Consider the following 15,089-nt stretch of genomic DNA (forward strand, 5'->3'; position numbering starts at 1 on the left):
CTGTCTTCTTAAGACATTTCACAAAACAGTGTTCAACAGTAAACAGATATCAAAATCTTTCTATCTAGTAGGCCTATCTTTCAGAAGATCTTCATAGCATGCAGTTATTCTGGAGTTAGTATAATACTGATAACAGCAGTGATGACAAGAGGAAGGAAGGAAGGAAGGAAGGAAGGAAGGAAGGAAGGAAGGAAGGAAGGAAGGAATGTAGAAGTAAATATAAAACCAATAGAAGTAGTGAACAGTTTCAAATACTTGTAAAGTGTAATCACAGAAGATGGGAAAGTACAGTAAAACCTGCCTAAGGCAGCCATCAGTTGTTCTTAGTCCATGTGGCTGCTAAACTGATAAACAAAATTTTGGAACTGGAATGAGGTCTATTTCATCAGAAGATTAGATACAGTAGGACCTACAGTATATTAAAAGTAATATGCATATACATACCTTACAAAAATGATCTAAATTGCAGTAAAACAAAGAGTACACCTATACTGAACAATGACAGTAATGAACAACATATTTTAAATGTACTGTTGATTGTCCACATCTCCTTTTAGCAGCACATGTTTCAAAGAATACTAAAAAGTTTATTCAGATGCAAGACTCTATTCTCGATGTATTGCTAATCTTAAACATGACACAGTAGCTGTATGTTTTTTTATTCACTTGTGTCCTGTTGAATTTGAAAATTGTGGGAAGTTTCCTTGCAGAAAATTCTTTCTTGTTTTCAAGAATAATTTTTTCTCCTCCCTTCAAATGTTAAAACAACCCAGACTTATCACATACTGTACTTTACATATTCACTGAGAGAATACAGTTCAATAACTTAACTCAATCTCCGAACTACCAATAAGCATAATGGTAATACACTAACAGAAATGGAAAGTGTTAACACCATGAACACCTTGACTGAATGTCACCGAACTTACACCCCAGTATTTCCATGCCTGTGAGATATGTTGATTAAAATTTCATCCTCATATGACCTAACTGTTAGTACAAGAAAACGCCATTCCTAAAGATGGCGGCTGGGGTGTGTATGTGATGACTGTTGGGTGTGTCAAACATTACTGTCTCTTTCCAGGCAGAGATCACAACATAGCATGCCTAGAGGACATGCACGGGCAGCTTATCACCACCTTTCGAACTTTATGAAAGGTCGAATCATTGGCATTAAGGATATGGGAACATCATACTGACAGATTGTGCAGACAGTTGGCTGTAGTGCAATGACGGCAGGATGAATAGTGACGAGATGCATTCAGGATAACAATGTGGCATGAAGAGCAGGCACTGGTCATTCCAGAAGGACTACACCATGAGAAGATCGTAGGATTTGTCGGCTGGCTCTGATGAACAGACAGATGACAACAGCTGAAATCCGGACAGAGGTTACAGGCAGTGTCACCATGAACCATCGGGAACAGATTACTGGAAGCTGGGTTGAGATCTCGAGTTGCCATGCATTGTTTACCACTGACACCAAACTACAGACAATGGAGACTTGCATGGTGTAGAGCCAGAGTCAACTGGGACATTGAGTGGCATTCTGTGGTGTTCAGCGAAGAGTCTTGATTCAGTTTGGCAGTCAGATCGATGTGAACATGTCCGTAGACAACCTGGTGATGGCTTACAGGAAGCAATGATTAATGAGGAGCATACCTCTCCAACTCCTGGAATCATGGTGTGGGGAGCTATTGGACATGACAACAGGACGGATTTGGTACTTGTTCAAGGGAGACTAAATGCTCGCCAGTATGTGGCAAGAACGATAAACCCTGTTGCTATACACTTCATGACGAGGGTACCAAATGACATATACCAGCAGGACAATGCAAGAGTCCACACTGCAGTTCACTTCACACAAGAAACACCTTGAGAAATGTACGGATCCTTGACTGTCTGCCCGGACCCCTGATTTGTCACCTATAGAGCACGTCTTGGATGTGATAGAAAGACATATATGGTCATACCATGTCAATGTATTGAATAGGTGGAAACCTTTTATCTTCAATAAGCATTGTAAATCTTGATTCAATACAGACCATAATGAAATTATTATTAAATATGGTCATACCAGCCTCCAGCCAGCAATCTTCATGAACGAACACAGCATGTATTTCAGGCATGGCAAGAAATCCCTCAAGATGACATTTGGAGGCTGTTTGCTTCCATATCATGCCAAATACAATAGTGTATTCGTGCCTGTGGGGGTCATACCTCATAATAATGAAGATGATGGACAGTTCTGAATGGAATGAAAGTTTAATCATTTAATACCTATTATGTGATAAACATCTCCACAAAGTTTGATAAATATCAGTGATACTTCATGGTGAAATACTTTCCATTTCCATTAGTGTACATCCTATTCAAACATTATTCCAACCAAAAAACATCTTTATTGAGTTTGTTTAGTCACACCATCCCATTCTTTGTTGCAGTTGATGAACAATTTCTGTTGGATGGCCAGATGTGAATAAGGTGAACTTTATTACAGTGTGTCTGTCTCAGGGATGAACAAAGTACGTATTTGGAGTGGTTATGTATGACCAGTAGTTTCATTACTTATTTAGTGAATGTGTCTGGCCACTGACTGCAGTGTGAGGTAACCATTTAAAGAAAGGAATATTAACACAGGCTTTATGGAAAAATTAATTGGCTCCAGAAAAAAATAGCTGTTTACTGAGGTGACTGCTTTGTGAAGGTAGCCATTTAGAGAGGTTTCACTGTTACTGAGGGGACTGGAAAGAGAGTACAACAAGCAAATAGCTTTTACCAAAGTGTGAGGGGTATGCTGTGGAAAAAAGAAGTTAGAAGGAACTGCAAAGAATGGCTGACCCTGATCAAAAGTGAACAATATTTTTCAATTCAACAGATCATGGAAGGTTCAAGAGAGAGATACTGAATCATCTTTTTTCTGATGGGTGTACTAATTGATACAATTAGCAAGTTTGATGTATGAAAGAATCACCTTTTAATCCTCTGATGTGAAACAGCTGTTTCTTGGTGGAATGTACCTGTCAGGAAATTGGAAGATTTGGATTTTAGCCCCTAGGATAGTTTTCAGTTCTTTCATCTTTCCAAGAGAAGTTACTGTATTTTCTTAAGACATTTCTCAGAACAGTGTTCCAAGAGTAAACATATATTAAAATCTTTCTATCTAGTACCTGAGGGTCTACATAGCATGCAGTTATTCTGGAGTTACTATAATACTGATGCTTTCATGGCCCAGGATCATAGACAAGATAACTTTTAGGTTTATACCATGTGAAAGAGACATTCTTCTAATTTTATTTGAATAGTCATGATCAGTCAATGTTCACTTTGGAGGAAGTGAAGCAGTCTTCAGCTTCCCTGAAGTTTGTCTCTTTCAAAAAATAAAACAGAAATCATGTCTAATATAGCACTGTTTGTGTAGCGTCACGACCTAGACCTCCCCAAAGGGGAGGGGCGGGCCAACTAGAAGGTAACGCCTTCTCTCCAGCCAGGAGATTCAGTGAGTTTGCTGTTTGTAGATGTCTTTCAATATACAGGCAAACACAATGATCTACAAGTTGTATACATTCTGGGAACTAATCTCTTGTAAGGTATGTTAATACTTTCTCCTTATGAATAAAAGTGAATGTTACTGATTAGTATGGTAATCACATGCAACAGCAGACTTTTCTTTAAAGTGAAATATATATGCTGTACCATTAAAAAAATCTGCTCCATTATAAACAGCCTCAGGTGTTAAACATTTACTCTCCAGATGGCTGAATGAAGCCAGGCAATGACAGCACTACATAAACATAAGCCATGCCATTGGTCATGCTAGTATGTTGGTCTCACCTATAGTTGCTGATCCTTGTGATGGCTTTGAGCGGGTGGCTAATACGGTAGTACACGACAGCATCCACAGTGACTGTCACCGAGTCTCGAGTGAGGACCTGCACACCACACAACACTCAACACTCATGCATCAGACAGTGAGGCAGGCAACATCAACCTTGAGCAAGTTCTACCTTTATATTGTTCATAACCATCAGTATAACAGTGGAGCATGGAAGATTTCTATATGACAGTGGTTACCTGTATCTTATTTCAAAACAATTATCTGGTATAGTGTCAGAGGACTAAAATAAGTCACTAGCTGTACTAAGCATGTATATATGTTATGGATCTAATGTCTAATTTTCAGGAAATAAGTAGTGATCACTTAATGGATGGACAAAGTAAGACAGATAGAAACAATCTGTCAAGAGATAGGGTGTAATTATTTAATCGCTTGTGAGATGTCTCCCTTAACATTCTATTAAATATATAAATAAACTTGAAAATAAGCTCCAAGGGTGCTACTATGTTAATTATTATTTTATATTTCTTACTGTTCCATGAGGTTCACATTCTGTTCATAATACTTTAAAAGTACCGTACAGTAGGAAATCGATTATCCAGACGAATTGGTACTATGGGTCGTCCGGATAAGCAAAATTCCATATAGTTAAATTCAAAATTTTAAAAATTTAAGATAAACACACATGAAGAGTAATAAAATAAATATACACTACAATATATGATTAGGAAGCCTCATAGCTTACATAATACATCAACATAGTAATTGAGGTAATTGGTCGCTGTCAGGGAGAGCTCCATGAGTAAGATAGCTGCCAGGAAGTTGTCCAGTGATGAAAATGATTAAATTTGGCAGTGTATTTGAATTTTTCCGATACCTTTACTATGTAATACAAATTATTTTCCTATTTCTCATCTTTTCCAGTGCATACAATGATAAAAGTTTTTATTTTTGATAAGTACACTTCTTCAAAAATTATTTTGAGAAAGTTCCTAATAATATATTTAAAGATAAAATACCTCATTGTTAAGAGGAAAGATAAGCTCACTGGACAAAAAATTAGTAACCCCTGGAGAAATCATTACAAGCATCATTTCATTCCGTGTAACTTCGCCCCTGAACTTGATAACTGCCTGGATTTAGTTAGGAAGTAAGTCCACAAGGTTGTGCTAGTTCATCGTATCCAGGTTAAGTCACTTGCTGAGGATTTGATCATGCAATTCCACCAAACTGCGGGGATGATGATGTCGGCGTTTTACCTGCTGTTCCAACATGTCCCACTGATTTTCAATGGGGTTCAAGCCAGGTAATTTTGAAGGCCAATCGAGATGTAATAGGGTGGGGAAATGTTCGTTAAAACAGTCACATATGCGTATTGCCTGATGAGCTTTGCTGTTGTCATCTTGAAAAATCGGGGTATCAATAGCACACTCATCATGCAGATTTTGAATGAAAGGCAACACTGAATTATCCAGAATGTTTAAATAAATTGCTGGTTCATGTTAGTAGTCACCTCAGTGAACGGGTCCAATCCATGATACGAAAAACACCCCCAAAACATCACAGACCCACCTCCGGCTTCAAGCTGACCTTTCACATATCCGGGATAAAATGCTTCGTTTGACCTTCAGCGCACTCGACGACATGCGTCATTGGAATACACTTTACAAAGGAAATTTAATATGTCCTTCTATTCAGTACATACACATCTCCATCATTAGATGGAGTAATAATAGTCAAACATGTTTCAACTTGTTTGAGCCATCTTCAGTGAAAAAAGGGTTAATGTTTTTTGACTTAATTGATGCTAAAAAATGTGTTAAAACATAATAAAGAAAAGAATGAAAAACAAAAGAGACATGACGGAATTAAAACAATTCAATATATACAACATCTTCATCATTAGATGGAGTAATAATCAACACATTTGAGCCGTCTTCAATGAAAAAACGGGACCGTTAAATTTGAGAAGGTCAGGCCTTTCGAGAGTGCAACTATTTAATAAATTTGAACTTCATTGGCGGTTTCCACTAAGTGTCACATACATTTTACACGGTACTTGTTTCTTCTCAAATTTAGTTTCTCAAGTTTTTCACTCCCCTCTTAACTATTTGTGATGATGACTCAATGGAGACAGACTGTCATTCTGAATTTTAGCACAGTGATTTTGTCCTCGTTTTTTAATTATAACACACTACAAGTTTTAGACTAAGAGGTCCACAACCTCGCCATGATCACATAGTGTTTGTTTCAGTCATGTCTCATTTGTTTTCATTCTTTTCTTCATTATGTTTTAACACATTTTTAGCATCAATTATGTAAAAACTTTAACTTTTTTTTTTATTGAAGATCGCTCAAACAAGTTGATTATTACTCCATCTACTGATGGAGTTGTATATATTGAATTGTTTTAATTCCTTCATGTCTCCTTTGTTTTCCATTCTTTTCTTTATTATGTTTTAACACATTTTTAGCATCAATTATGTAAAAACTTTAACCTTTTTTCACTGAAGATGGTTCAAACGAGTTGAAACATGTTTGACTATTATTACTCTATCTAATGATGGAGATGTGTATGTACTGAATAGGAGGACATATTGAATTTCCTTTGTAAAGTGAAAACCATCAATATAGAATGATTCTACTAATATCTTGTAATTGGAATACAGGCAAAAAAATGTTATTTGTCAGACCACATTATATATAAAAAATTTCACTTCGGTTCTGTATTGACGTCACTAAACATGTATAAATGCAAATGTAAAAGTTCCACCAATTCAATACATCATATATTCAGATAAAATTATTATCTTACTGCAAGTACTAGTACTGTACATGTTTCGTCCAATTATTCGACATCTTCAGCTAATGCCATCAGTTGAACAGCAACTTCACATGCCGTATGGCCATGGGCAGGGTTAAACACGATTGTCTCTTTTTGCCACTCTATCATATTCTTACACCCATATTGATGTACACTGCCCGCTTGAAACATCAGTTTCTCACTGATCACTACTGCCTTATGCTCATGTATTAGCACTAAATATTAAAAGAACAATGGAATAAAATCTATGGGAAACTAGTGTATGACTAATTAAAATCTAAAGCAAAACATCAAATTAATTTAGTGTAGATCACCACATTACATTCCACCAGTCAGCTACTGTCCATGTGTGATGATTTCTACACTATTGAAAACATGTAGCTTTATGTGCCTGTGTGAGCAATGGCCTCTTATGAGGCGACCAATCCAAATGTTAATTGCATGGTGTTCCTGTCGCAATGTTGTCTTACTAACAGTTTGGGATGGACCTTCATTCACTGAATGCAGCAATTCCTGTAGGGTTTGGAACCGATTTTGCGTGAAATATGCCTCTGGTCCCCTTCTGTCAGGATCTTTTTCCAACCACAATTCCAACAATTTACGAAATTCACTATATAGATTCGTATTGATAGAGTTTAAATTAAGAACTAGTGTTAGGTTTAATGGTCCACCCAATCAATACAATCAAAATTATGATGTTGTGATTCGTGGCTACAAGTAGTACAATGCTGCCTGTAGACACGTTGAACAGTCCGCTGCGAAACACCAACAAATCCAGCAACTTCACACGCCGTATGGCCATGGGCAGGGTCAAACACGATTGTCTCTTTTTGCCACTCTATCATATTCTTACAGCCATACTGATGTACACTGCCCGCTTGAAACATCAGTTTCTCACTGATCACTACTGCCTTATGCTCATGTGGAGGTAGCGTGTGTGCGGTTGAGCATGGGACTCGTTCGCTGCACCATCTGTACAGGCTTAACAATCCATCTGTGCATGCACACTAGGGTGCCTAATTTTTTGTCCGGTAAGCTTAGTCATTAAGATAAAAAGAAGCATATGGTAGTGATTAATTTCAAAATCTTTTAGTAAAACCTTATTATAGCCAAAAGAAAAAAAAAACTCCAGTATCCTCATACCAAGCACAACTAAAATGAGCAGTGTAGAAAGTGTAAATCTCTGTTATAATATAGTGGATCTTAGCCATTCCTTACCACTTTTAAAGGTACATACCCATTTTCACACTCCTCAACAATCGCCTTAAACACATCCCATATGCTGTTTATATTTTCATTTACCATTTTGCACCGATAATAATTAACACTCCCTCATGCCTTCCTTATCAACCATACGCTACTACCCAATACTCCTACTTTTACAAACTTCCTTTCTATCACACTTATTTTTAACTGCATCGAACAACACTTTCTGATCACTTATACCATCTATCACTTCAGTTTCTCTATAGAGTTCATCTGGTTTTATCAGCACTATATATATAACATTCTTCCCTTTAGTTTGTTCTATCAATTTCTGATTCAGCTGTCATTTCCCAGATTAACTTGTTTACAATTTGTTGGGCATGCTTTCTGTCATTCTCATTACTGTCCCAGTTTAAATTTAGATCACCCAATACAATCAAATTCCTTTCAGCATTGTCTCCCACACAGCTGATTGTCTTATCAAATAATTCTGCATCAGCGTCACCCTTTCCAGGTCTGCACATCCCAAAAACATCAAGTTGCCTGTTATCTTTAGAGATGAGCCTTCCACCTAGAATCTCATATTTCTCATCCTTAACTTTTTCATAGCTTATAAATTCTTTCTTTCACCACAATAAATACTGCTTTTTCTTTCAAATCTACCCTATCTCTATGATAAACAATTCAGTTCTAGGAGAAAATTTCTGCATTCATAACACTTCTCAGGTATGATTCAACTCCTATTACAATATTTGGTAAACATATATCTATTAAATTACTGAATTCTATTTGTTTTCTTACAATTCTTCTACAGTTTACTACTAACATCTTTATGTCATCCCTACAAGACTTCCAGTTTCCTGTACCCTTATCACCGCTCCCTATCCCACCCCATTTCCCTGTATACACCTCCCTGTAACCCTTCTAAACAAACCAACTAACTTACAAGTACCACTGTGGTTCAAGTGAAGGCCAACTGAGCATTGATCCCTAGCTCCTACCCACTCATTAAGAACTACAAATATCACTCTCAGTTTCCCACATACTCATTCCATAGTCTCATTTAAATCCTGTAATACCTTCCAGTTAGTATCCCACTGATAATAATCTCCACTCCCTTAAATTTCTTCTGTACTGCATTAACCAGAACCCACATATTCTGAACTATGTTATGATGATGATTATTATTGTGGTGGTGGTGATGATGATGATGATGATGATGATGATGATGATGATGATGATGATAAATGTGAGATATTGTGACGGAAGTACCTGTATGTTAACTAGGACTGACCCAGAGAAAAAACTGATTAGTTTGGTACTGTTACTAGTCAAAGCTTAAAGTAACTTTAAGGTGGGTGATGAATCAATCAATCAATCAATCAATCAATCAATCAATCAATCAATCAATCAATCAATCAACCAATCAATCAATCAATCAACCAATTCACCACTAATCTGCATTTAAGGCTGTTGCCCAGGTGGCAGATTCCCCATCAAAAATTTTGTCCTGATCTTTTACCACCTGTATACATCTTTATGTTTTCTTCCACTTCCTATATTTATCCAGCTTTCTTTTTATCCTACACTTCCTGCATCAAGAGTGAAGATCTGTCAAGATGGTTCCTCAATGAGTGTTAATGCCTGCCCTCCTGATGAAACTGGGAATCAGAAACCAGCTCATTGGGCCTGAGAAGAGATGAAGTAGAAGAAGCAGGCATTGACGAAGAGAAATCCTAACCATTCGAAAACTGCAGTGTGTAATGATGTGGAGACTGTCCTAATCCTTTTGTGATTTAATGTCTGTCCTTGTCTTATCCTTCTTCCTACAGCGACCCATCACTGTGTTCATCCTATTTTGTGTTCCTAATCTTTTCTTAAATGACTTCAAAGACACTGGAAATTACCAGATATCTCCCATGATAAATTATTCTAACCTCTTTTTTCTTTTTTTACCAGTTGCTTTACGTTGCAACGACACAGATAGGTCTTATGGTGATGATGGGACAGGAAAGGGCTAGGAGTGGGAAGGAAGCAGCCATGGCCTTAATTAATGTATAGCCCCAGGATTGGCCTGGTGTGAAAATGGGAAAACATGGAAAACCATCTTCAGGGCTGCCAACAGTGGGGTTCAAACCCACTGTCTCCTGAATGCAAGCTGATAGCTACGTGAATTCTAATATCTAATTACCCTTCCTATGAATGACTATTTACCTCAATTGGTCCTTGAATTCCAACAGTAGGGCTTAAACATGAGGGATCAGTTCAAGCTCAATGAATGAGATGTAAGATAAGACATTCTCAAATATTCAAATATTCTAACATACAAGTTTCATTACTGTCTTGAGAATTTGTATAAATGTGAATTACATATCATTAATACTGACAAAGATTATCTCAACAAAACAAATTGTTAAGACAATGAATTATTAACATATTAAAAAGAGGACAATCCAGAATTAAACTACATAACTTGCTCAAGGTGATATGTACTACAAGCTTAACTCAACATGATGGAAGAAAAAAGTAAAATCATGCATTCAGCTACACAGTACACTTCTTGGAAGTAGGAACTGCATCTAAATACAGAACAAAAACAAAATGAAACAAAGGTATGGTGGTATAGAACTATGCAAAAGTTACAAGTATGATTAAATATATTGTACATGCTGAAAAAGAAATAAAAACATATTAGCAAAACTTGCAACATTTGAAAGTGGTACTGGTGCTTAAAGAGAATTTCCCACGCTAGCAATATGAGTGTGTATTTTCTTTGTACATAAATGAGGAAACTGTGCTGATAAGCAAACAAACAGAGCATTTACAAAACAAAGCAGACAGAAGAACTTGAGTCGTTATGTTTCACATAATACGATTGACAGAGTAATGTACTGACAAAATATTCAACAGAACATCAACAAAATTCTTCACTAAGAGGGGAAAAGGAATTTCTCTCCACATTTAACCAACAACCATCTGGTCGATCACTCATTCTAGAATCTATTTTAGAGCACAATGACCTGACTTAAACAGTATGGCTATCTCCATAAATGTCAAAGACAAATGTATGATGCTATTACAGCAAGCTTTTTTTGACATACTGTATAAAAGTACATCAGCAAGTGTGGCACATTCAATGATGCCATATAAATGCTTCATATCATGTATTTGAAATCTGTTAATGAGGTTTTCGCGCTATTCAAACTCGCTAACTGAAAATAACAAGCAGGTGAAATTGTTACAAGATATCTTGAGTCTTGAAACCCAGTCTTTTAATTAATTAATTAATTAATTAATTAATTAATTAATTAATTAAATCAATCAATCAATCAATCAATCAATCAATCAATCAATCACCACTGATCTACATTTAGGGCAGTCACCCAGGTGGCAGATTCCTTATCTGTTATTTTCCTAGCCTTTTCTTAAAATGACTGCAAAGAAAATGGAAATTTATTGAACATCCCCCTTGGTAAGTTATTCCAATTTCTAACTCCCCTTCCTATAAACAAATATTTGCCCCAGTATGATGATCCTCTTGAATCCCAACTTTATTTTCATATTGCGATCTTTTCTACTTTTAAAGAAACCACTCAAACTTATTCGTCTACTAATGTCATTCCACCCCATCTCTCCACCGACAGCTCGGAACATACCGCTTAATCGAGCAGCTCATCTCCTTTCTCCCAAATCTTCCCAGCCCAAACTTTGCAACATTTTTGTAACGCTACTCTTTCGTGGGAAATCATGCAGAACAAATCGAGCTGCTTTTCTTTGGATTTTTTCCAGTTCTCAAATCAAGTAATCCTGGTGAAGGTCCCATACACTGGAACCATACTCTAGTTGGGGGTCATACTAGAGACTTATATGCCCTCTCCTTTACATCCTTACTACAACCCCCAAAATGTGTGCTCTTCAGCTTTATCATTAGTCATTTCCATTTCTGACAACTGCTTTTAATTTTATCACTATTATGCATTACATTATTTATTGTCATTCTACCTATTCCATAAACTGAACCAATAATCATAGCATTTTGCCTCATCATATTTACTTATTTCAATTATCTGTGATAATTCAATTTCAATATTACATAATTATGTTGTTCACAAATGTATCTATAATAATGCAAAAGAAATGCTACAAAGCACTATTAACACAGAGTGTATGTAACAGACTATAAAAATTGCAGTTGGGGGAGGCACAATGTAGTGGGATGTGATTCATGGTGTGTTTTGTGAAAGTATATGCATGCCAGTCCAGTAAGTAGTTAACTGACCTTGATGGCTAATAAAATGACAGTTAAAAGAGTGTTGGATAAATCAAGCTTCTACTGTTAACTTAATAGTTGACTAAAAGGGTACTCTGGGAAAATCTTTTAACTTCCCCGAGAAACAAAAACAGAAAATGAACAATGGAGCTGCACTGAATCCATCAAATACAGACAATGTGGAGTAACATACCAAACATTTATAAAATGTTTGTTATTATAATGTGTACTTCATATTGCAGATTTATGTGACTGTTGATATCACAGCAAATAACTCAGATTTACACTAAAATACTCTACTACTATAAAATTAATTTCATATATCCAACAATGTTGCCACTGTAATGCTTTCAATCAAAATTAATGGTTTGCACCATTAATAGTAGGTTGTACGGTTTTGGGCACAGCAGATGATACAGACCAGAATTATTCCTACAGCAAAATGATTAAAAGCTAGCATGTGCAAGGAACAAAAAATGCAGAGAAAAAACATTCATTGACAGCCGAGACCAGTGCTATAGCTGGTACCTGTAATCTTCCACATTGTTGGTAGCCATGGTGGGGCTGTTGACACGATAGAACACGACGGCATCCACGTTGACAGTGACAGAATCTCGCGACAGCACCTAAATCATACAAACTGTCTACAACAACACAACCCTAATGCCAATAATCTTTATGAGTACAATAAATACAGGATTATAATTTAGTAAAGGACATGAATAATGGCAGACAAAATGTTTCTAAATTTATTATCAAACATCCAAAAGAATTCTATGTAATTATGGTAGTTTATGTATTTAAGAGCATAAATTTTCTTCCCTTATTTGAATGTTCATAGGTGATCTCTAGAGAGAAAATTAGTGTGCACATTTTGATATTCTTGTACTTGTTGATCTTGTGAATTGATAAAAGAAAAAGAAAATTTGATTACATCTCTCCTTTATAAAGTGATAACCCAAACTATTGTTTGGAGACTGAAAACAAGCAAGTTCCAATATCCCAGCAATTTTCACATTAATATCATAATTTCCAACTAATGGCAACCTATAAAAATATATTTTGTGTTCATTTCTGCATCAAAATACTTGAAACAAAGGATTCCTGAGCGACTCATTTTTATACCAGAGAACGAGTTTCCTCTCTAGAGGCTTTTTCTGTATGACTGCATATACATGGAAAATCTGAAATATAAATTACACATTCTCAAAATATATCAATTTGATGAACTCATTAGAAATAGCTACATCCACAGATTAAATGAGGAAACAATTTAGTTACGGTTGAGAGCGACCAAGAATAAGATGGAGGGACTCAATGGCAGAAATTACTGAAGCAAGGAGAGTTATACTTGTTGTTTAAGGGGCCTAACATCTAGATGATTGGCCCTAGCAAGGAGAGTCAATGTGTTTTATAAAAGTGGTGACAAGGGAGGATGAAATGATTGGCTTTGGTACACTACTTTACTCAGATACAATATGAAAAATGCACAGGTGAAGAGAAGAACTAAACTGAACACTGCATTTCCAACCTGTGTGGCTTTGATCAACTGGATCAATTGAATCTCTCACTTTAAAATGTCAAGTAAATGTCGTTGTTTGAGGCACTTATTTAAAATTTCTTTAATTCTCTTTGATGACCTGACTTGGACTAGGTACTCATTACAGCTTACATATTTCATGATCTCTGGTGTATGGATCCAGATATATCCAGCATGTCCCTATAGTACTCCTTTGGATGAAGTTTATATTGTTGATTATAGGCAAATAAAACTTGTGTATTCCTATAAAATATAATGAGATATAGACTGTGACTCACTAGATCAGTTTTCTTTAATGGAGAACAATGAAATAATTCCAAGCACTTGAAAATCTGCCCCATTCACGTAGCCAGTCTTAACGTACAGGGAAAGCATTAGGGAATCTATTTTTCAACATTTAACTATACCCACCTAAACTATAAAAAGTATAGTCTCACAAAGAGAATTACTTGTTCATCAATAAATCTTTTTTTTGTAATGACAAGATTCTAGTGATCAAATTTAAAATACTGACATTTTTTGTGTATGATGGATATCATTTTTATACAAAGGTAATTCAGCTTATTATGTGTGCATGTTTCCAGAATCAAACCAGTCAGCAGATGGTACAGATGGAAGTTACAGAATATGCTAAAATACTTCTTCTTCTTCTTTTTTTTCTTCTTCTTCTACCACTTTTCCCACACCTGTGAGGTCGCGGGTGTGAACTGTGAGGCACATGTGGATTTGGCCCTGTTTTACAGCCGGATTCCCTTCCTGACACCAACCTTATACAGAAGACTATAATCACTATTGCGTGTTTCTGTGGTGGTTGGTAGTGTAAACTCTGTGAAGTTAAGGTATCAGCTCAAAAGCATTTTAATGTGCAACAACACTGCAATACTGGTAGGCATTAATGGTGTTTAACAATATTTTCTGCCACAAAATGCATCTCTGATTTTCGAGGGAGCTTCTTCAAATACAGCATAGTCTCATTAGACAACACTTTGGAATTTTGTAAAGACCTCTGCTTGATGAGAGTTGCTTCCAATATTTACGGCATATAAAGAAAGTAAAGATATCGAAACAGATTTCAACGTATTAGGTCGTGTTATGTACATTTAGTACATATTGAAGAGATGTTAAGTACAGAACAAAAATGGCCAGCCGGACACCAGTGGGATCCAAACCCACAACCTCCCGATTTCGCATCGGTTGCTCTACCAATTGAGCTATGGTGGCCTAGGCCATCTTTGTTCTGTTGGAAAGGATCTGAGCTACAGGTCTGGCACTGCTGCTAGCACACTGTAGAGAGCGTTTTAAGTTGCCCGTTGTGGGGCATGTCAATGAATATTGAATTTTCACGACCGCATTGTAATCGAAACAGACTTTCAACGTATTAGGTCATGTTACGTACATTTAGTATGTGTTG

General features: G+C 36.3%; 1 protein-coding gene across 10 annotated transcripts in view; it reads right to left on the minus strand.

Moving 5' to 3' along the window:
• LOC136858058 (band 7 protein AGAP004871) overlaps positions 1–15,089 on the minus strand; it is a 493,935-nt gene that overhangs the window by 66,945 nt on the left and 411,901 nt on the right. For 9 of the 10 annotated variants that reach the window (XM_067137306.2, XM_067137302.2, XM_067137307.2 and 6 more), the window contains one exon: positions 3,835–3,932. In XM_067137306.2, the coding sequence (XP_066993407.1) occupies positions 3,835–3,932 (98 nt within the window). Of the gene's footprint in view, positions 1–3,834; positions 3,933–12,666; positions 12,765–15,089 lie in introns of all 10 variants that reach the window. The other variant, XM_067137301.2, reaches the window with a different exon arrangement.

Source organism: Anabrus simplex, chromosome 1, assembly GCF_040414725.1.
Source record: "Anabrus simplex isolate iqAnaSimp1 chromosome 1, ASM4041472v1, whole genome shotgun sequence".
Taxonomy (NCBI): domain Eukaryota; kingdom Metazoa; phylum Arthropoda; class Insecta; order Orthoptera; family Tettigoniidae; genus Anabrus; species Anabrus simplex.